This window comes from Conger conger, chromosome 3 (assembly GCF_963514075.1).
Source record: "Conger conger chromosome 3, fConCon1.1, whole genome shotgun sequence".
In the NCBI taxonomy this organism is placed as follows: domain Eukaryota; kingdom Metazoa; phylum Chordata; class Actinopteri; order Anguilliformes; family Congridae; genus Conger; species Conger conger.
This window is the reverse complement of record NC_083762.1, coordinates 52,586,223-52,609,733: the sequence shown is the minus strand read 5'-3', so window position 1 is coordinate 52,609,733 and position 23,511 is coordinate 52,586,223. Positions and strand designations below refer to the sequence as shown.

At 40.1% G+C, this 23,511-nt stretch overlaps 1 protein-coding gene across 4 annotated transcripts in view; it reads right to left on the bottom strand.

Annotated features, from left to right (window-relative positions):
* Positions 1–20,169, bottom strand: part of LOC133123086 (CD209 antigen-like protein E) — a 30,452-nt gene extending 10,283 nt beyond the window's left edge. For 2 of the 4 annotated variants that reach the window (XM_061233357.1, XM_061233353.1), the window contains exons 1-4: positions 20,096–20,169; positions 19,881–19,974; positions 19,077–19,193; positions 6,403–6,492 (exon numbers count right to left, since the gene is read on the bottom strand). In XM_061233357.1, coding sequence (XP_061089341.1) covers positions 6,403–6,492; positions 19,077–19,193; positions 19,881–19,953 — 280 coding nt within the window. In that variant the 5' untranslated portion in view covers positions 19,954–19,974; positions 20,096–20,169. The remainder of the gene's footprint in view (positions 1–6,402; positions 6,493–19,076; positions 19,194–19,880; positions 19,975–20,095) is intronic. The other 2 variants (XM_061233354.1, XM_061233355.1) reach the window with 2 other exon arrangements.
* Positions 20,170–23,511: the final 3,342 nt, after the last annotated feature.

Below are 23,511 nucleotides of genomic sequence, written 5' to 3'. Positions count from 1 at the left end.
ACAGGTGGGGAAACATAATGGAGTAGTAACATAATCATAGAGGGCAGAAGAAAATGCGGACTGGATGCACGTAACCAACATGTAAAACATACGGCTCCGGGTTAGGGAGTAGACATTTGCATAGCTTGAAGACGTAGTGATAGTTAGAGACAGGTGCGAACACTTCGCTGAAACTGAATGAGTAATCAGGGATAGCATAGGGAGGCAGAGTTACAGAACAATGCAGAAATACTAAGAGATTGCGTTAGTGAGTTAGTTACGTGAATATTTCTAAACTACCCAATAAAAGTGATTGTTAGTTAGTTAGTTAGACAGACAGTAAGTGTATTAATCGGATTAGTACTGTACAAAACCGAGATTAGTAGTAGTTAGTAAGAATCGTGCTTTACAACATTTAACTACCAAGAAAAAGCAGGAAGTAAGAATCGCGAGTTGGGAAGGAATTTCTTGAAAACCCGAAAATACCGTAAACACACGAATAGTGGGACACGCAGACAGGGGAGTGACTCGGCTGGTGAACATTCAGACGCAGACATATCAGGGGAAGACAAATGAGAACTGTAATGGAAAACACGAACCAATGATGAAAGTTGTAGAAAGGCACAAGTTAGGAGAAGGCTACAAAAAGATTTGGAAGGCTTTAGCGATCCCTCTGAAACCATTCAGAGTATAGGAAGTGGAAAGTGTATGGCACCACCAACACCTTGCCTAGATCAGGCAGTCTGTCCAAACTGGATGACTGAGCCAGGAGGACATTGATCAGAGAAGCTACCAAGAGGCCAAAGGCAACTTTGAAGGACTTACAAGTCTGGCTGGGACTGGTCGCTCTGTGCATGTGACAACTGTAGGGGTCCTCACACGGGCTTCAAAATATGAAGGGGTCCTCACACGGGGCTCCAAATTATGTAGGGTCCTCGCACAGGCCGCCAAAAAATGTAGGGATTTTACTCTCTACGAAACCGGGGCGCCAGTTAATGTTATGTAGCAGTATAACTGCAAAAAGTAATCAGTCTCATAAAATTACTGTTATCAGAAATATCCAACCACAAATTTTGTATTTCAATTAATAATTAAAATAACCAATATTAATGATTGAACACACCGATAACCTGAAGGTTGGAAGTTCTTCGAAAGACTGCTTTAACTCGGCTCATGTCTATGTGATTCCAAAACGGACACCGGGGTTTAAACAACGTACAAACACAGAACAGATCAACTAAGGGGAAGTTAGGGTGTGTGTGTGTGCATGTGTGTGTGTATTGTGTGTGTGTGTGTGTATTGCTACCCTGTGTATATAAACCCCTTTGTTAGTCTTGTTCGTCGCCAGATTGTTATGTGTTTATACCCTACTTTCCAGCATTTTTCGATTGATATCTGTTATGACCTGTTTCGTCCCCGACCTCCGAGTTTAGTTTATCCCGCTTGTCTGATTCCGACCCATAGTTTTTCAACCCGTTTCTGTTTTTCGACTTTTGTTTCTGTTTGATTAGCCTGTTTGTTTTCAACTCGTCGCCTGTGACCATTACTACTATTTGGATTATCATTGATATATCTGTTTGCTGGAAATCTGACCTATTGCCTGGACTATCGTTTACGGACCTTATCCCTGCTGTATCTGATTGCTGGCTTTTGACCCTTGCTTGTTTGACCTGCTTTGAGAATATAAAGACTTTTGTTCGCTATTCGATCCCCAGTTCTGAGAGCCTGAAGAATATATATTGTCATATTTTTTATGGTGAAGTTCTGGCAACCACAGCGACCAGTAATTTACCATAAATTCAACAGAATTCTTTTGACAGTGATATGTTCCTTACTAAAGTTGTTTATTTTTCTAGGGGTGTTCCCCGAACTATCCCTTAGGAGGTTGCCTAATGGACAGCTTCTACGTGCGACGTTACTAGGCCCATCAAAAGCTCCCGGATCGATTATTCACTCCATGAATTGTGTTGCACTTGATAACACAATTGTGTTATGAGAGAAAGTGGTATTCTCAATGAATAAAACACTGCAGGAATACTTAAAGATATTGCATTTATCACGATTGGTGGGAACTTATTCATAGAATTCGAACGTACAAACTGAATTATCCAAACGAATATATAATTTACGCCTTCTTTGGCATGTCATATTTTATTTACATTATTTTAATATCTTTGCCATAGTGCCTTATATGACTTTGCAATCAGGGTTGATTTGCCAGACGCCCCATCACATTACTGGTGTAATTCACTATTTTTTCTGATTGGCATTTTCAGCAAAAGAGCGCCAACACACAAAACGTACCAACACGAAAACAACATAAGCTATGGCGGAAAAATCATTTGGGGAAATAAAATTTTAAAGGCAATTGGGCTACATGTTCAATAAAATGCAACATGCATCTATCGTAATGTACAATTTTATTATTTGCATGAAAACACTCCCATTAATGTGGTAACACAGAGATGAAACTCGGAGCAACAGCTGATTTCAGACTCTTGCAGTCAGTGCAGTGGTGGCCACTAGCGGATTGAGCTGACAACATCGATAAGGTATAGCTAAGAGTGGTCCAGACCAACCTTACAAAAGTATCACTTACAGAAGGTATACTTAGTTAAGAACATTTTGGGAAACACCCTGAAACGTTTAGGTACAGCTTAAGGTATAACTTACGAATGACGTAGCATTAAGAAGGCTTTAGGAAATGCAGCCCAGACCCTTAATTCAGTACTTTGTAGAAGCCCCTTTGGCAGCAAGCATCCTCTCAAGCTCTGTCAGATTGGATGGAAAGCATCTGTGAACTGCCATCTTCATGGTCTATTGGGTTTAAGTCTGGGCTTTGGCTGGGCCACTCGAGCACAGTCAGAGAGTCACCCCAGAATTGTCCTGGGTGTATGCTTTGGGTCATTGTCGTGCTGAAAGGTGAACCGTCGCCCGTCGCATGCACTCTGGAGCAGTTCTGGAGCGGTTTTCTTCAAGGACCTCTCTGTATTTGGCGACATTCATCCGTCCCTCAATTATGTCTTCCTTCCGCAGCCTCTGAGAAGCACCCCCATAGCATGATGCTGCCACTGCCATGCTTTACCGTAGGGTGATGAGCAGTGGCTGGTGTTCGCCAGACATAGTGCTGACAGAGGTCTGCCCAGAGTTCAAGTGTCAGTTTTAGTCTCATCAGACCATATAATCTTTCTTATCATGCTCTGAGTCCAAGAGGGCTGTCTTATGCCTTTTACCCAGTCTAGCCAGTCTACCATTAAGGCATGATGGATGGAGTGCTGCTAAGATGCTTGTCCTTCCAGCGGGTTCTCCCATCTCTGTAGAGGACTTATGAAGCTCTGTTAGAGTGACCATTGGGTTCTTGGACATCTCCCTGACCAAGGCCCTTCTTGTCCAGTTACTCAGATTGGCCAGACAGCCAACTCTAGGAAGACTTCTGGTGGGTCCAAACTTCTTGTGGCGGTTCCAAAATCTCAGAATTATCGGGGCCACTGTGCTCCTGGGAACATTCAAAGCTTTTGAAATGGTTTCATACCCTTGCCACAATTTTATCACAGAGGTCTACAGGGGGCTGCTTGGACTTCAAGGCTTGTTTTTTTTCCTAACACGCACGGTGGAATGTTATCTACACAGGTGTGGGCCTTTCTAAACTATGTCCAATCAATTACATTTACCAAAGGTGTACTCCAATGAAGTTCGAGACACATCTCAAGGATAATTAAAGCAAACAGGATGCCACAGGAATGGGTCTGAATATTTTTAATTTTTAATATAATTCTAAAAACATGTTTTCACTTTGTCATTATAGGTTATCGGGAGTAGACTGATGGGAAAAAAACATAAATTTTATCCATTTAAAATGAAATCTACAACAAAGGGTGCAAAAAGTGAAAGGATATGAATACTTTCTGAAGCCTCTCTATATTCAGAAAAGCTCATTTTCCACCTGTGCTTTTAGCTTTGTGTTCCTCGCTTCTGGTGACAAAAATGCCAACTCAGTGCCTTGCCCACGTGCCAATGCCATTGACTGTGCCATGCACCATGTGACACTGACTCAGAAAATAGAGCCCACAGGGTAAATTATTTGCTGTTACACAGCATGACATTAGAATGAGTGTTCAATCTCCCATTTTCGTTGAAATTGAGTTGTTTATAATACTTGACTGTTAGATGTTTATCTACAACTGCGGAGGGTATTTTCATACTGTAAATATGAAAAGGTTCCAAAGATTCCAAATCACAAACCAAGTTAGAATTATATGGTACTATCCAAAGTAGAAAGCAACCAGTGTTGTGCTCAGAATGGTAGCTAATGCAAACTGCACCATCAGAAACTTAAAAGTTAATGTTTTCATCAATAAAAACAGATTTGACAGTTCAATTTTAATCAGTTTGTTATCCAGTCATAATAACAGTGATGGGTAAGTTGAAACATTGTCGTTATATCTAGCTATTTTGGCGGTATTTGTTTGTTCCCCAATCAATAAAGTAGCAAGCTATCATGTTAATGAACATTGGCAAATTAGTCAAGTTTTTGATGACCTTGACAATTGAATATCTGCCAGGGAATTGTTATAGATGGGATATAACATTATTAATTAAGCCATTAAATTGAATGTATAGCAATTTATGGAGCAACGATGACAGAGAGTGACACAAGAAGCAGCAGAGACAGAAACAAGAGAAGGAGAAACAGCCCCTGCAAAGACAGTGAGGAGAAGCGCAGAGAGCAGGAGGTAGGAGGAGGTATTATTGCCAGCCAGGTTCTTACAGAGAAGTCATATTGCAAATACAGAATACAAAACAATACAATGTCATTTAAAGATATTTTGATGCTCAGCGGTAAATGACAGAAGAAGCAGACATACCAAGAGCTGCAGAGACAGTGAGCAGAGCAGAAAGTGTAGGAGGAAAAGCCAAGCTGAGCAACAGACTCCTAGAATAAGAAGAGTATGAAACTGATTCCCAATCCATCATTAAATTCATAATAAAAAATAAAAAATGTACAGTATATTTCTATTTATTGCAGGTACTTATTGGTCTTATTCTTATTATGGATGTAACTCCTCCTGCAGTTGATAAAACTAAACTGACCAAACTTGCCAATCAAGCATCCACACACCTATTTGTGAAGCGATACAATTTATACTTATATATTTCTATATCATAAGATTTTTAAAAACAGCCCCCTGACCTAACATTGTTGGAACGCTAAGTTTACAGCAGAAAACCAGTCCAGCAATTGAACCCCCTGCAGGGGGAATTAGCAGCTTCCTTGGCTAATTTGAATGCAATGCCAGTGACTTAAATGTTAAATTATGAACTTCCATCCATCCATCCATTATCTTAACCTGCTTATCCTGAACAGGGTCACAGGGGGGCTGGAGCCTATCCCGGCATACATTTGGCAAAAGGCAGGAATACACCCTGGACAGGTTGCCAGTCCATTGCAGGGCACACACACCATTCACTCACACACTCATACCCACAGGCAATTTAGACTCTCCAATCAGACTGACCTGCATGTCTTTCGACTGTGGGAGGGAACTGGACTACCCGGAGGAAACCCATGCGAAGACGGGGAGAACATGCAAACTCCACACAGAGAGGCCCCGGCTGAACGGGATTTGAACCCAGGGCCTCCATTTAAAGGTAAATGGCAGGCATTTATATAGCGCCTTTATCCAAAGCGCTGTACAATTGATGCTTCTCCATTCACCCATTCACCCATTCATACACACACTCACACACCGACAGCAATTGGCTGCCATGCAAGGCCCCGACCAGCTCGTCAGGAGCATTTGGGGGTTAGGTGTCTTGCTCAAGGACACTTCGTCACAGCCCGGGCGGGGAATCGAACCGGCGACCCACCGACTGCCAGATGACTGCTCTTACTGCCTGAGCCATGTCGCCCCCTTGCTGTGAGGCGGCAGTGCTACCCACTGCACCATCCCTGCCTAAATTACAAACTTGACTAATGTTAATCATTGCAAACTTGTGCAATTTTTCTGAGTTTGCTGCAACAACCCAATGAGCAAAACCGGAATCTAGACGTTTAGAGAGAGGAGGGGGAAATATACGTTGAGAGACGTTTTGACGTACTGGGTTCACCCCAATACAGCTCAGGATTTACCTGGATATAGCATGGCTACGTCCTAGTTGCTAGAAAACTTTCACTTTTCAACCAAATGAAAAAGTACAATAGGCTCTATCTAGATTTATAATGGGTCAATTCTGTTTGCTGTGTACCTTTTTTAGTCACACTGCCATGCCTACCTTATGGACCCTCCAACTGCCAGACGACTTTTCTTAGCCCCTCAGCCTATTTTCAGAAAATATAGTGATAAATGATTATCTCAACTACTGTGGTTCATGGTGAGCCCTAAACAAGAGCAGGGATGCACTGTTCCTCTGATTCAGACTCACCTGCTAGCTCCTGTTGCAGTGGGAACAAAGTCGTAGAGAGGTTCCTGTTTTTGGCCTCCAGGGAATCGGTCATATTACTCTTCTCAACATCTGTTGGTGAATATCCAGTGGATTTTAACAAATTATAGAGCTGTGCACTTGGTCTTATTTTTCCCCTAGTAGTGCTCATTACATTACATTACATTAATGGCATTTGGCAGACGCTCTTATCCAGAGCGACGAACAACAAAGTGCAAAGTGCATACCCATAACCAGGGATAAGTGTGCTGAAAGACCCTAGAGGGAAGTACAATTTCAACTGCTACCTGCACAACAAAGATAAGGACCAGACCTATTTGATTTCTTTTTTTTTTTTATCAACTAACTTTTGCTTGTCTGACATCCCTCTAACTAGAGTTTAATTGAGTGTTTAAGAGAGATCTAATGAAAACCAAGGAAACATCGGACATTTTTTATGTTAGCTTTTCCATTTGGTCTCAAGCATATAGTGTATCTACTGTATAGTATAATATACGCCTTATCTCTGACGGAGAAGGCCACCCAGCTCCTAGTCCAGGTGCTCATCATTTCCCGCCTGGATTACTGCAACTCCCTCCTAGCCGGTCTCCCAGCTTGTGCCATCAAGCCCCTCCAGCTGGCCCAGAATGCTGCAGCCCGCTTGATCACCAGTCAGCCCAGGTCGGCTCATGTCACCCCACTCCTCATTGGCCTCTACTGGCTTCCTATTGCCGCACGCATCCGATTCAAGGCCCTAGTGTTGGTATTTCAGGCTGCTAAGGGGACTGCCCCACCTTACATCCAATCCTCAATCACTCCCAGCTAGACCATTCCGGTCTGCCAGCTCTGGTCACCTTATGGTTCCCTCACTACGAGCACCTGGCGGTTCTGGTTCCTCAGTGGTGAAATGACTTGCCTACCACTGTCAGGACAGCAGAATCCCTCCCCCTATTTCGATTCAGACTAAAAACACACCTTTTCAAACTATACCTTAGTCCTACCTCCTGATTTACCACCACCCCCCCCCCCTTTCCAATATCCCTATCCCTCTTGTCTAACCCAAAAAATATATAATAGTAATAATAATTTGCACTTATGATGACTGTATGTTTAGAACATCACTTCATGTGTATTTTCCTAGTTATGGATGTGTTGCTTTAACTTGTGGAAGAACCTATGTACTTGTAAGTCGCTTTGGATCAAAAGCGTCTGCCAAATGACTAAAATGTAAATGTATAGCTTTTGTAGATCAGTGTCATAGTTAGAGCCATCAGTTCATCTCTGTTTGTTTTCTCCCATGTATATGTGGCCCTTAGCTACAAAAACCCAGTTCCATTATACCACCATATGTTATTACGCCACTCCCATCTATTTGGCGGGGATGGGAGAACCCACTGATACTCTACAGTAGAGATCCCTCCCCACGTGTTATTCAAATTAATGAAACAATTGGAGGCTGATGTATCAAAAGCAATACAGTAATACTTTATTTATAACATTCGTTCAGAGTAATTAAAATATTTGTTGTGTAGAGGACCAACCTTTACTCGCAGCAGTGTATTAGGGGTGCATACATGAGTTCTCATAAACACATGTTTATATGAAAGATTCCAATAAATAATGTTGGGCAGCACCCCAGTGCTCAATATTGACAGGCAACCCACTATTGATCCATAATAAGTACAGGGCTCCCCAGTGACTCAACACCCCAAGCACCGCAACCAAGGTGACACCATGTTAACCATAAAAGGCTTGGTCAATACACACCAATCGTAATCACACCACACGGGGGGTCCCCGTAACACATCGAGCATCGAGCCCTGCCCACTAAATATGAGAACCCAAGCAAAGCCAAGATTTAGAACAAGTCATGTAGTAACAAGTAAAGTGCATGAAGTGCCAAGATAATCAGTTAGATAGACTGCCCACTGGCACCTCCCCTTGTCCCAGCCTTGATATTGCACACTGCCCCCATATAATGGTTGATTACAATAGTAGAGCCCACCCTTGGTATTGCACACTGCCCAAACACAACAAGTTGCATCAATAGTAAAACATCAATGATTAAAAGAGCTTATTTTCATAGACATGATATAAATAAATAAACATATACAAACTTCACATGTGGGAAAACAGTGGCTAGCTGTCCAAACAAAATGGCAAAAACGACGAGTGGCGGGGTTCATTCACAAGCCGGCTCCCAGGCCATCCGCCCCCCCGCATGCAGCAGCAATTAGGCAAACCCTCTTAACACCAACACGATCCTCGTTAAACCCAACAAAATGCCTCCGTACTTCAGTTACCGGTGACTGCACACGCACACCCTTTAACACACGGAACGCCAATGCCCGGATTGTCTTCGTCCGTCGGTAATTGCACTTTCCACTCTGCTCCCCATGCTAAGCAGCTGACTGATGATGCAAGAATCCTGCCCCTATGCACACCTCGTCATTTAAGCCCTTACTATTCGCCCCTGGGTCCTAAAGTCCCACTTGCTACATATAGGTTGATTTGATTTTTAAATGGGAATTTAGCTAGGACACTCGGGTGGAAGGGGCAGTTCACCACACAAGACCAGGCAAGCCTGGTTTAACCAGACCCTGATGTAGCTAAGGGGAAGTATGTGTGGCAGAAACTATATAGGATGACCCATGACTGTCAGTGCAGAAGTGGAACTGGACCCTCTCTAACTTTTTTGGTTAGACCTACTTCCTTCATTGAAGCATTTCCATCTAAATAGGCTACTTGTATTATTACAGAAGATGTAGGAATGTTTGTGAAATAAGGGCGATTGAGAGATGATTAGGTTCGTGGGGGGCTTTAATTTTGCCGGAATGAATGGGAATTAATGAATGAGTACTGCTGGGTGAGATTACTTTTTATATACATTTTCTACAGTTTCAAAAAAAGAAAAAAAGGAAAAAGGTCCTGTGCAAAAGTTTGGGAGCCCTGTCAGTTAGTACTTTGTAACTCCTCCTCGGACAATTAACAGCTATTATACAATGGATAGGTCCAGTCCATTGTCTCTATTGGTCAGTTTGCATTCCAGCCACACCAATATCAATGATAAATGCACGGATAAATGTTATAATATTACTCCACGTTTGTAGATCATCGTTCATCTACTTTGTAACTGAAATGAATGCAACTTAACATTATCATTGTCTCGCCACTAGTAGCCTACCAAAGTAAAACAAAATGAGTGATTTTAAAGTGTCATTTGACCTTCTAGGAGATTAGGGGACGAAAGAAATACAACTAAGGCAACATCCTTGGATAAAATACCAACAAGGCCACTAAACTCTAAACAAATTAGTTTTCCAGATGACTTGTGTGTCAGTGTTGTGAAGGATACATTATTGCTAGTAGATAACGTTTGTACCATTGCTTAGGTAGTGCAGTGGGGATACATTATTGCTGGCTAATATTAGCAATAATGTTGCTTAGCAATTAATAGACTACTGTTCAGCGGAAAAATACATTTACCATTAAAAATACATTAATTTAAAGCTTGTCTTGTCTTTCTTTTGTGAAATTTTGAAAGATAAATGTGGTAACTGTTGTATAAAAGCGTTATTGAATGAAAACCCGTGGTATATTTGATATTGGCACAGCCGTTACACCCCCTAGCTGTGCCAATATCCACAATATACCACAGGTCTGAGGCTTAAGTAAACGCATCCTGTAGCCAACTATGATGACTATATGTTTAGAACAACACTTCATGTGAATTTACTAGTTATGGATGTGATGCTTTAACTTGTGGAAGAACCTATGCATTTTTAAGTCACATTGGATTAAAAGAGTCTGCTAAATGACAAAAATGTAAAATGTAATGTAAATCAGGTGTTTAGAAAGTCAGGACATTAGTTATGACCTGTTTTGATTTAGTGATGCAGGTCAAGCAAAGTGTGTCTTCACAGAGAAATGTTTTGAGTTATAAGTGATCACCAGCCAATTTGCCTGCGTCATCATAGGTGAGGAAAGCTCAACTTTCATCGGGTGACAGGAAATATTAAGGCGGGTTAAAGAGGGACAATGTCATGTTTGTATGACAGATGATTGGTTAGCAATATTGCATAAAGGCTAGGACACTTCCTATTGTTACTTCGGAATTCTCTGGTCTCTTGAAGCTTCTTCCACAGAGCACACAGATTCCCCAGATTAATCTGTTTTATTTTAAACTTGGCACATAGGGTGTTTTATTTTAAACTAAAGATTTTTAGTTTGAGCAATTTGACTCTGAGTGCTTTTTTCAACATCACTACTGCGAACAACTTCACCCACTTAGAAGGGACAAGGAGGAACAGCGACAAAAATATTTCCACAACAGTGGGCTCCAGAATTATTGCCACCCCTGATAAATCTTCACAAAAAGTTCTGTAAACTAAAAAAGAATGCAGTTCCTGACATAAGCTTTATTTTCAAACGTGTAAAGTAGTACATGTTATTAATGATTCAGTGGTATCAACCAGTCATTTTTCAAATAAAACATTATTTCCCCAAATTAAAGGTTCCACAATTATTCGCACTCCTGGTTAAATTAAATGCCCCTGGCAAAGATAACAGCCACAAGTCTTTTCCTATAACTTGTGATAAGGTTACAGACACATTTTGAGGGATTTTTGACCCCTCAAAAGCTTTTCAGAATCATTGATATACTTGGGATACCCCCTTCTTCAGTTCAGACTACAGATTTATCATGGGATTTAAGTCTGGAGACTTAAATGGCCATTTCAGAACATGGTTCAAAATCCACATTTCTGTGTGGATTTTGATGTATGCTTTGAGTCATTGTCCTGCTGGACAAACTACCTAGCATTTTGCTGCCAAACATGTCTATGTATGGGCAAAACATTCAATTTTGGTCCCATCTGACCAGAGCACTCTTTTCTAGTGATACTGCCAATGAGGTTTGGCAAACTCAAGATGTTTGGTTTTGTTGATTGTGCTCAGTAAGAACTGTCTTTGTGCCACCCTCCCAAACAGTTTGTTGATATGGAGGTGCCATTTTATGACTTTTTTTTAACTTGGGGACCCCAAGACACAACAGGATCTCTGCAATTCTTAAACTGCGACACTTGGGTTACTTATGCCCTCCCTCACCATCTTCCTTACTGTCCTTGGGAATAATATGCACTTGCATTGTCTTCCTGGCAAGTTTGCAACCATTCCATTTTGTCCTTCCATGTCACAGTTTATGTACTTTTTTTGCACCCATTACCCAAGTTGTGATGGTCAATTAACATCTGAGTCTTCTGAATTGACAGTTCTTTGGCTTTTCCCATGCAATTTTACATGAAATTTTGCATGCCTGTAACTTCTTTTTTATACAAGAGAAACAGGAAGTGATGGAATTACACAATAGTAATGGTTCCTTCACACTGAGATTAACTACATTAAAGTAAAATTGTACTGCCAATTTCACTTTGTTTTATTTTATTTACAATAATTGTTAGGCGTGCCAATAATTTAGCCAATAATTTGGTTTTCAGAAAAAAATAATTTACTAAATAAAAAACATTGAAGCATGAGAGTAAATGTATTGAAATAAAAGTAAATAGTTTTCCCATATGCATGAACAGAAATACATCATGATCAATGTTGTTTATTATATGCAGCCTTTTTTCTATATTTTTAGTAAGGGTGCCAATAATTACCGATACATATAGTGTGAAAATTTTTAAATCACAAATAGAAATTGTGAACAATTCTGTGTTTTCTGTCTTCACCATTTCCGTTTATTTTTACCCTCTGTGCACACCGTAGTCTGTCTGATCATTCATTCCCTGTCATTCATTTGACCTGTCTCCCACGTCCTGATTGTTTCCCACACCTGATTGTTATTTCCCTCTTACCTGTGTATAAAAACCCCTTTGTTCATTTAGTTTGTTACCAGATTATTATGCGTCCTGACCATACTCTCCAGCGTTTATTTCTGATTGATTTCTGTTACAACCCGTTTTGTCTCAGACTTCTTCCACCTCTTGATTTATCCTTCTGTTCTGATTTGAGCCGTTGTGTTTGGACTCTCGCTTGGCTTCTTGGTTTTTGTTTCTGGATTCTGCTTTTGTCTGGATTGCCCATGTGTTTTCGACCCTTTGCCTGTATTATCAACAACCCTCTCGATTTACTGGCTTGCCCATTGTCTGAACCTTTGCCTAGACTTTCGTTTCTGAACTGCCTAATCTCTGACACATCTGCTTGCTGTAAATCGACCCTTGCCTGTTTGAACTGCTCTTAAGTGAATAAAGACTTTGCTTTACTTCTGTGGTCTCGCTCTTGGGTTCAGTGTTCTGGAACCCCATAAAAACAATCACATAAGTTTTCATACATCATAAATAACTCTGTCCAACTGTCCAATGATCTAAATATCAACTTCGAATGCTCCTAAACTAAGGATCAAAGCCTGATGTTTAAAAGTACTTCATCAAGGCCTTTTGGTGTTAGTTTTATCATGTCATTACCATAGGAAGTCTTCATAAGAGGACATTTTATCAATCACACTAAGACTCTAACAAAGGACAGACATGTCTGAAAAGGAAGTCATTTTTTTCAAGCAGAAATGGCAAACACAGCAGGAGACACAGTGGTTATTGTTTTATTAATCAAATGTACTAAAATTTTCGCAGCATCATGTGATTTGATGAAATCAGAACATGTATCATAGTGATGGGAACGTTCGTTCATTTTGATGAGCCGGATCTTTTTGCTCCATTCGTTCAAAAGATTTGTTAGTCTTGCTCACTCGTTCGTTCACTAGTTCATTCCGGAAATTACCGCATTAGTCGTTCGTTCCTCAGTTCATTCTTTCGCAGTATATTCTCCAAGCAAGGTGCCCGCTCATGGCTCCAAAAAGCCAGTCTTTTTCTGGAATTGATTTATCATTTCCTCTTTTAGTAACATTAATTTAGTATATTGTGTACACCACACCAAAAAAGTTTAATAGGCTATATTAAGCATAATCATTACCCTTCCTTTAGACAGCATTCGTTGACACCACTTGTTGTGCCTATGAATCCGAGTAAAATGAAAAGAACACATTGTAATTGTTTATTTATATTAGAAGTCCCATTTTGCCCGCTATATTTGGATTGCATCATCATCCATAAATAGGGTCTCTGTGTTTGTGCTAATTTATTTGGTGTGACCACCCTTTGCCTTCAAAACAGCATCAATTCTTCTAGGTATACTTGCACACAGTTTTTGAAGGAACTCGGCAGGTAGGTTGTTCCAAACATCTTGGAGAACTATCCACAGTTCTTCTGTGTGACTTCTTCTTCTGTGTTCTTCTTTACGCTGAAGATAATTCTTAATGACATTGGGTGTATGTTTGGGGTCATTGGAACCTCCATTATGCTTCACTGTTGCCTGCAGACACTCATTCTTGTACCACTCTCCAGCCCTTCGGTGAACAAACTGCCTTCTGCTACAGCCAAATATTTCAATTTCAATTTTTCTGCACCCCAGTTCCCGTGTTTTCGTGCATAGTTGAGTCACTTGGCCTTGTTTCCACGTCGGAGGTAAGGATTTTTGGCCGCAATTCTTCCATGAATACCACTTCTGACCAGACTTCTCCGCACAGTAGATGGGTGTACCAGGGTCCCACTGGTTTCTGCCAATTCTGAGCTGATATGATATGTCTTTCATCTGCTGCACTAACTTGGCCGACCACTGCGTCTATGGTCCTCAACGTTGCCCGTTTCTTTGTGTTTCTTCAACAGAGCTTGGACAGCACATCTGGAAACCCCTGTCTGCATTGAAATCTCTGCCTGGGAGAGACCTTGCTGATGTAGTATAACTACCTTGAGCCCTGTTGCTGTGGTCAGTCTTGCCATGGTGTATGACTTCTGACATTAAACTGTCTTCAGCAACCTCACCTTGGAAGCAGAATCTGGCTGTTCCTCACCCAGTTTTAACCCTCCTACACAGCTGTTTCTGTTTCAGTTAATATTTGTGTTCAGTATTATGTTAGTCTAGTATCGCCATGTTTTTATGCTTTATTTCTTGTCACATTTAATTTTCATGTCATGTTATGTTTCATGTTTAGTTCTTGTTACGATTTATTTCTTAGTCTTGCCTTGTCATGTTATATAATTTATTCATGTCACAGTTCACAAACTTACATCACGATTTATGTTGTCTCATGTTATGTTGTTCTGTTCATTGTTTAGCATACACTTTTTTGTGTCTTTCTGCAAACCTTGCATTCATGCTCTCTCTCTCTCCCTTTCTGTCACTCACGCTTCCCTAATTGTTTCAATTTCCCTTGTCTTCTTACTAATCTACTAATGCTCAGGATCAGGATTGGGTAATACTAACATTCTAACCATGTGTTCATGTTTACCTTACGTTTCTTGTGCATGTCATTTACTAATTTACTAACGCTAGGGCAGGATAGGTTTATTACGAACGATTACTAATTATCTTGTTAACTTGTCAATCCTCCACATCTGATTTCCATTCTCATGCTGCTCTCAAGCTAATTGTCTACACCTGTCTATGCCTGCATATAAGCTTAGTTTCATGTCAAATCTTTGTGAAATTGTTGCCTCCTGTTCGTCAGTGCACTTTTTAGCGGTTTTGTCAAGCCATTGTCTACCCGTTATGATCCAAGCCTGTTTATTGACCAAAGATTATTGACTTCTGTTTTGTTGACCATTGCCTGCCTGTACCACAACTTAGCCTGCTGTCTTTGTGCTATTGCCCCACGGAGCAGACTTCGGTCTTGACTCTTGCACCATCATCGACCCCGAGCCTGCCTACTGTCCGCCTGTACTTCAGCCCCGCTGACAGCTTTCCTGGTTACTGGACGTTTTACATGGTGTACCGATTACGAGACTGCCTTCTCCCTTGGTACTGTACTTTGGTTTTGGCTGGATTTCACATGTATGAACTTTTTGACTACGCTCACTGGACATTCCCTGAATAAAGCCCTGAAGGGACTTTATTACATCCCTATTGTCTGAGTCGTGCATTTTGGGTCCAACCCCCCACGCACCTGTCTCAGGTTTGAAGGCAAAGGGTGGTCACACCAAATATTGATTTGATTTAGATTTTTCTTCTGTTCACTCACTTTGCATTTTGTTAATTGATAAAAAATAAACTATTATTTCTATTTTTGAAAGCATTCTTACAGCATTTTTTCACACCTGCCTAAAACTTTGCACAGTACTGTATGTATATATATATATAGCCTATATATAGAAAGTAAAGTCCTCCTTTAAGGCAATAATGTTTGAACGGTAAGTCTAACCACATCAATCCACATCAATTATATCAGCGTTGCCAAAGACAGCATTATTATTTAACACAAATAATATCTACAATATCTACTGACACTAACTATGAATGTTAACATCAGATAACATTATATACCCCATACCTTCAGTTCAGGCTCCATAAGACATTGTATGATAAGTTTTCAAAATTGTAAATATTTCAAATATAGCGTACCGTAATTACATTATACCTAGGCCTACATAATGTAAAATTAACATTAAAAATATACAACTTGAAACATATATTGAATGATGAAGTAAAGCATTTGTGCGTAATCACTATCTGAAATAGGTAGAAAATAGATGTCAATAACTAAAAAATGGCACGATACATGTTTAATGGTTTCATTTTTATTACATAGCTGGCCCAAGTATGACAGAAAATCCTAATTGTCAATGGGATAAATATTATCTGTGATATCCACTAGGGGTGAGCGAGTAGTGCATTACTCATATCCTTTTCAGTATACGAGTAAACCAATTAAATTATTCGTTATTCATACTCGGAAGTGGGCATAATATAACCTGGAAGTGGTGCCGTTTAAACCGTCCCCCGTACTACATTGCGATTTGCAGTACATTGAAACCAAAGCTTTCACCTGAAGCACTACTACACTTTTGGTTCTGTGTTTTTGTAACTTTATTATTTTTCATATTCATGTCTGGTTTCTGTTTTCATTCATTATTCATTGCACTCTGTAGCTCCACCTCCCTGTTCAATCTCTGATTGCCTGCCTTAATTCTGCAAAGTGTTCGCACCTGCTCTCTACTATCTCTGCATTCCGTTTGTATTACATGTGTGTAGATGTGAATCCAGTCCTGCGTCTTCGTTCTTCCCTTGTTATTGTATGATTGCCCTTTCATGTTTCTCACCTGATGTCTATTTGTTCGACCACCCTCACTCCCATGCCCCGCCTAGGTTGTCTCATTCCCCTGTGTATTTAAACCTGTCCTTTTCAGTTTTTCTTTGCTAGTTTGTCTTTCTGTTCTCCACCCCGGTTCTTGCTTCCCCGTACCTGTTATATTCTGCTCCACTCTGTTCTGTTTTTTGATTTTATGTTTTTTGATCTCTGCCTGGCTTTTTTGACTCTGCTTTTGGATTTATGCCTCTGATTTTCTGTCTCCTCAGTTTTTGAACCTGCTATTACGTTATCCCAGAATCCCAGAGAGTAGAGGCTATTTAAAATGCCCTTTCTTTGTACTTTCCAGAATTAAATGGTTTAAAAATAATGAAAGTATAGCCTACCATTTTAGGATCCAGATCTTAGAATAAATAGTATTCTTTCTGGAGCCGGTCTCTGAGGCATGTCTGCTCTGTCAGAGGAAATCGCATATTTCGAGATTTGCGATGGGTGAGAGAGCCAAACGAACGGATCTTTGACGGAGAAGACACAAGTCAGTTTGTTAATTTGAAAGATTTGTTCAAAAAGAATTTGGTCATAAACTGCCCATCACTAATGCATCACAGTTGTAAGATCCTGATTGCTCAATATAAATTGCAGATAACATTTGTCACTACAATAGCATTTTAGTTTTTTTTGACGAGCAGAGGTAGCTAGGTGGTCACCAACTAAGCTAACTAAGCGTTTTGCAATCAGCTCGCTCCCAAGAAAGAATTGGCACATAGATATACCACTGAAAGTGATGAATATGAATATTTGTCCATTTCCATTACAGGAATTTTCTGCTGGTCAATGGTTACACAATCACATAAATGAATAGTTTGCAGCCTCCATCTGATATTCCTGGAGAAATATTTCGGCTTTCATAATCTGTATGTCCTTAGGCTTTGTAAGCTGACAATGATGATACGAAAAAACTACACTAAGGTTGTTCAGGATCAGTTTATTTTAAATCTGCTTGATGTGAATCCACCCAAACAACGTTGAATTCCTGTCAAAGGTGAAGCAGAGACGAAGAACAGACAATTCCAGGTTAAGCTATTAGATTTAGACTTTGAATTTGTTGTTTTAAATATGTTTTTATGGGCCGTAAACTGTGTTGTGTTTATGTAAGTCTGAAGAATCAAATGGTTCCAATGAATGCTCCTGAGCCAGTAGGATGCCCATCTTTTTCTCACAAATGTGCAGCCTGCGAGTTACTGTAGTTACAGTGAAGAAATGGCTGACTTGCCATGGTAAATGGTAAGTGCACAGCATCTACCAGAAAGCCAGCTAAGCCCAACCAGCATTAGACCATCTCAATCCATCTCGCAAAGTGAATTATAAAAATTTGAGGAAAATAAGAGTCAACATCGGTCTGGCTTTTGAAGAATGCTAACATTAGCTGTTAAGCTATGATCCTATCATAGCTAACGTTGGTCCACATGCTTATCCGCACACGACAAGCCCACAAAAGACAAATCATGTCATTAATTAAGTGAAGCTAATGCATGGCTATAATATATTCCAAAGTTGCTCTATACATATATTACTCATTACTTGACCAATGCAAGACTCATTGCTTGACATTTTGGATGTTACAACAGACAGCTTCCAATCACACGACATTCAGCACTGTACCACCACTGAGCACAAAGGAACAGGTTGTTGGAGAACCTGCCAACCACTCACTGGGATGGAACTTAGATTGAGAGAATCTAGCAAAGTTTTTAACCTGTCTCTGTGTAGGGTACCAAGTAGATACTGTTGCACTCATCCACTCAAAAATATGCTTTTCATAGTGTATGCATTTCACATTCCATCCATGATACTTCTCCTCTGTATTAGGTCAACAAATAGTTTTTTTATAAATGTCACTGAATTGTAAATTTGACCATTTTAATTTGACTGTTACTACAACCAAGCCCCTAAACCTGTCCCCAATAGTAGCTTCCATAGGCAGAACCGAAGCTGACCGATTGTGTACAAAACAGGCATACATACAGCACACACACCAACATGAACAAAACAGCCTGGAGTACCAGCCATGCACCAAAATATCCTTTATAAAAAGCCATTCAAACTGACCAGTTTGCCCCTAATTAGTTTTGACCTTTGCCAGTGTTCTGCAGTGCTCAATCACTGGATTTATGTAACATGTAGAAACTAAGTTCAAAGATGTAGGTGTTCTGTATAGCGGTTCCTAACAGTGTGCCATTTGAATGTCTAGAGGGCCCCTGGAGGATAATAATTAAACACAGTTTAAATTCAGAGACAAACTGATGGCCCTAGTTATAGTACACATCTATGTTTACTGGTTCAATCTAATGGTAGCTGAATGCCTGCTCCATGTAACAATAGAAAGCATAATGTACGTATAACTGTTTCGTGTAGCAGTCGATAGTATAAAACAGCTTGGTGTAAGTTAGATATTAATGCTTCATTTTTTTTCATATCTTTTGAATAGCTCAGAGCAGGGTTGCTCACTGCTTGAATGTTGATGACACAGACTTACAAAGGACACCCAGAGCAATGAGTCCAAACAGCAGGGCAAAGCAAAGTACAACCAGCAGGACTTGGGACCATTTGTTGCGCATACAAGCAATCTGTGCTCTGGACCAGGGAAGAGTTTCTGGGAGCATTAATACACAGAACATTATCATGAAGCTTATCAGTAAACATCTCTGTAAACAGGACTTCAGTCTGAACACGTCACACCAAAAACACTGAATATACTTGCCACACAACAGAATTAGGTTAAAGGACAAATACATTGTAAAAACTTATATATATATATGTATATATATATTTAAATATTTAAATATTTTACATTGAAACATAGACTTAATTTCAATGTAGCATAGGCCTAGAGAAAAATAAAAGTTTCTTGTTTTAAAACTGGGATTTAACATATCATCTATATGTTGAATGTTTGCCAAATATTTAAGTATGTCTTAAAGTATGTCCTTTACTAATTAAAAAAGATTTTTTAAATCTCAGGACATCAACAGCAGCAAAAGAGTTTGATCCAAATATTCCCTCAGCATGATATATCCAATCATTTCTGCTCATTCCCCAATACAAAAAAGAACCACTGACATTAGTGCATATCTACATGAACAATATTTAAAATGGTGAGATTAAAACAACAGTCAATATAACACAGTTATAAAGCAACATTAAAAGTACAGCTGAAGACAAACATCATAAGGGAAATTACAAACATCATACCATATGATGATATGATCACAAAAATGTTTATGTGCAGCTGGAGGTTTCTTTAAAAGTCTGAAATGCACTGGAGAGAAAGATGTCTCACCTTTGGAGAACAACTCTTCCTGGTCCAGTCGAGAGAAAGTAATTTCTGTATTGCCATTGTCGTTGGACTCCATTTCACACTCTAGGCAGAATGGCTGAGGGCAGGGATGAATTGCAACATTGCAGAATGTTTTTAAAACACCTCTCTTACAGAAAAAAATATATAGCACCTTATGCAAAAACCTTCATGTACATGAACATTTGAAGAATATTTACCTCATAAGGAGTAGCTGCCACACACAAATGGAGATAGACATGAGGTTCCTATAAAACACTAGTGAATTCCTAACAAGGAGGGGGGATAAGGGAATGGTTTACTGGGGGCACTATGTTCAATGAACTCTTATGAAATAACAGCACTATGCCAAATTCAACATGCAGTTGACTGTGTAGCATAGCTAAAAAGTTTTTACAAAATTCCACAGGAGATTGTTTGAGACAGAGAATGTGTAGGCCAACCATATGATAATGCTGTGAAATACATGCAAGATGTTTATTTGAGTATATTGAATGTACTTTATGGCTGAATTATGCATTTATTTCATTGGTTTTTACAGGTTTCATTCTCCAAACAAACATGAGTACAAATGGCAGTCTTACCGTCTGACCTGGGCAACTCATGCATATACTGCAGTCTGTAAGTATTTGGACAGTGACATATTTTTTGTTGTTTTCAGTCTGCAGTGATTACCTTACTAAAGCCATTAACATAATAACGCATAATCTTGACATTCATTATCCAATTCCCAACATGTGTCCATGCAAATAGTAGATTAACCTACTGACAATCAGCTAAATGTCGATGAGACTAAATTCTCTGATCGAGTAAACGCCTATAAGATACATTCTCATGTAGGGTAGGGGCAGGGTGGAGGGCCAGTAGCGACTGAGGTTAGACCCTTGAAGGCGAACTCACAATACAGGAGGTGGTATACAACAATAAGACCTTCTCTCGGGACACAGAGAGGAACAGAAACTAACCCGTAGGCGGTAATAGGAACAAACAGGAATTAAGCCCAAAAAACGGCTGTAGAAAATAAAAACAACCCTCCGAAAACAGGGCGAATACACAGACCAAAAATAGTGCTAGGAAGTGAGCACTGAGTAATAATAGTGAATTTCCCAAATAAAAGTACAACCGAGCAAAAACCGCTAGGCACAAAACAAAAACCCATGAGGCGCAGCTCAGGAAGAAAAACACAAAATAAGATACAATACCGGGGACAACATCCCTCTCACACGAGCCCCAAACAAAAAGGAATAAATGAAAACCCTTCAGGAAGGCGTCAGTGAACAAACACCACAACCGAGCGCCTTCCTTACCTATTTTTTGGCAGTCTCAGAGAATACTAATGAATGACCCAACACCGTACCTGACTCTACCAGAACAGAATCTACCTGGTGTGTTACCGGCTTTGTGCAAGTGCAAACGTTGAACACAAAAGCACTGAAGGGAGTCAGCACTGGCTTTAAATACTCTTGGGGAAGGCAATTCCCCAGGAGTTAATGAGGAACAGGTGGAACTAATGATCCTCAGCCCTCTGGTGGACCCACCGGGTACTACCTCCCACCGTGACACTCATTTTGAATTATATTATTGAACTTGAGTTGACTTGAGGCAGTCGGAGGGTTGCCGGTTCGATCCCCCGCCCGGGTGGTGTCGAAGTGTCCCTGAGCAAGACACCTAACCCCCAAATGCTCCTGACGAGCTGGTCGGGGCCTTGCATGGCAGCCAATCGCCGTCGGTGTGTGATTGTGTGTATGAATGGGTGAATGGAGAAGCATCAATTGTACAGCGCTTTGGATAAAGGCGCTATATAAATGCCTGCCATTTACCATTTGCCATTGACCATTTACCCTTTTCTTTCCAAACATTCAATTTTGGTTTTGTCAGTCCAAAGCACATTGTTCCAAAAGGCTTCAGGCTTCTCAATGTTTTCTTTTGCAAACTTAATTTTTAGACACTTAATTTTGTGTTGAGATTGTTCTTTCCGGTAACTGTGCCATGTAGGTCTTTGTTGTTTAAAGTGTGTTGTATTGTTGTCCTGTGAACAGCTAGGCCTGTGTTTATTACACTTTTTTGCAGCTCTTTTGCAGTGTGGGTTCTTCTGAGCATTTATCACCAGGTCACAAGCCATTCTATCTGAAATCTTTCTTCGTCTCCCAGACCTTGCCTAGATTTCAACTGTTCCATCTATCTTCCATATTCTAATAATGTTTCTGACATTGGACATAGATAGGACATTGAGAGTTTTTGTAGCCTTCTCCTTCTTGGTGGAATCCTTGGACATCTGTTTAGAATCCATGGTTGTTAACACCAGACAGAACAGCTACTGCAGTTGGATACTTTAGAAGGCATTACATTACATTACATTAATGGCATTTGGCAGATGCTCTTATCCAGAGCAACGTACAACAAAGTGCATACCCATAACCAGGGATAAGAGGCATGGAGTTACTTCAGAATAAAAAGTTAAGCCCTGGAATTAGACTCATTGAAGCCCTAACAAGTAAATCACCTGGCTAATTATCTTTTTAAAAAGTAACAAAAAATAATCCAAAAGGGTTCCCAAACTTTTGCACATAGCTCTGTTCCTTTTTTAATGTAATTTATAAAGAGTTAAAAATGAAAATAAAAAGGTTTCACATTTGCAGAAAGGTCTCATGTTTTACTTTGTATCATTTAGAGTTCAGGTTTGCTTTCAATCACATACAGTTTCATTGCAACAGACATAAATCAGGAATTCTTTGCACTCCACTGGGTCTCTGACCCCTACCGCCTACAAACTGTAGTCCCACAGGGCTCAGTTCTTGGTCCTCTCCTCTTCTCTCTATACACCATGTCTCTTGGCTCTGTTATCTCTTCCCATGGCTTTTCTTACCATTCTTACACCTATGATACCCAATTCTTTCTTTTCTTCCCCCCCAATACCCAGGTCACCACACAGATCTCTGCCTGCTTGGCTGATATTTCTGCGTGGATGATTTCCCTCCACCTGAAGCTTAACCTTGTCAAGACTGAGCTTCTCTAGATCCCTGCTAAGTCCTCTCCGACAATTGACCTCTCACTGACTGTTGAGGACTTTGTAGTGTCATCCTCCCATACGACTCTTGATAACCGCCTCACCCTGGCTCCAAAAGTGTCCTCCACTGCCAGAACCTGCAGGTTCTTCCACTACAATATACGCCGTATCCGTCATCTTGTCTAACGCCTATCCCTCTTGTCTAACCAAAAAAAATAATAATAATAATAATTACACTTATGATGACTGGATGTTCTTTAGAACAGCACTGCATGTGTATTTTACTAGTTATGGATGTGATGCTGTAATATGTGGAAGAACCAATGCACTTGTAAATCGCTTTGGATTAAAAGCGTCGGCCAAATGACTAAAATGTAAAAGGTAAATGTATGTATTATATATTGACCAGTGCTTGCTACTTAATGTTTTGGGCACTAGAGGCAAAACAAATTTCAGTGTCAACAAATAATAAAGTACAATTTAATCTAATCTAATGCAATTAGCAAAACTGTAGCATGCAGATAGCTGGCACCAATGATCGGCTGATTAGTGCTTGCTTGCATACATTGATATACAGTGGATACTGATACACTTAATATCAAATTGTAA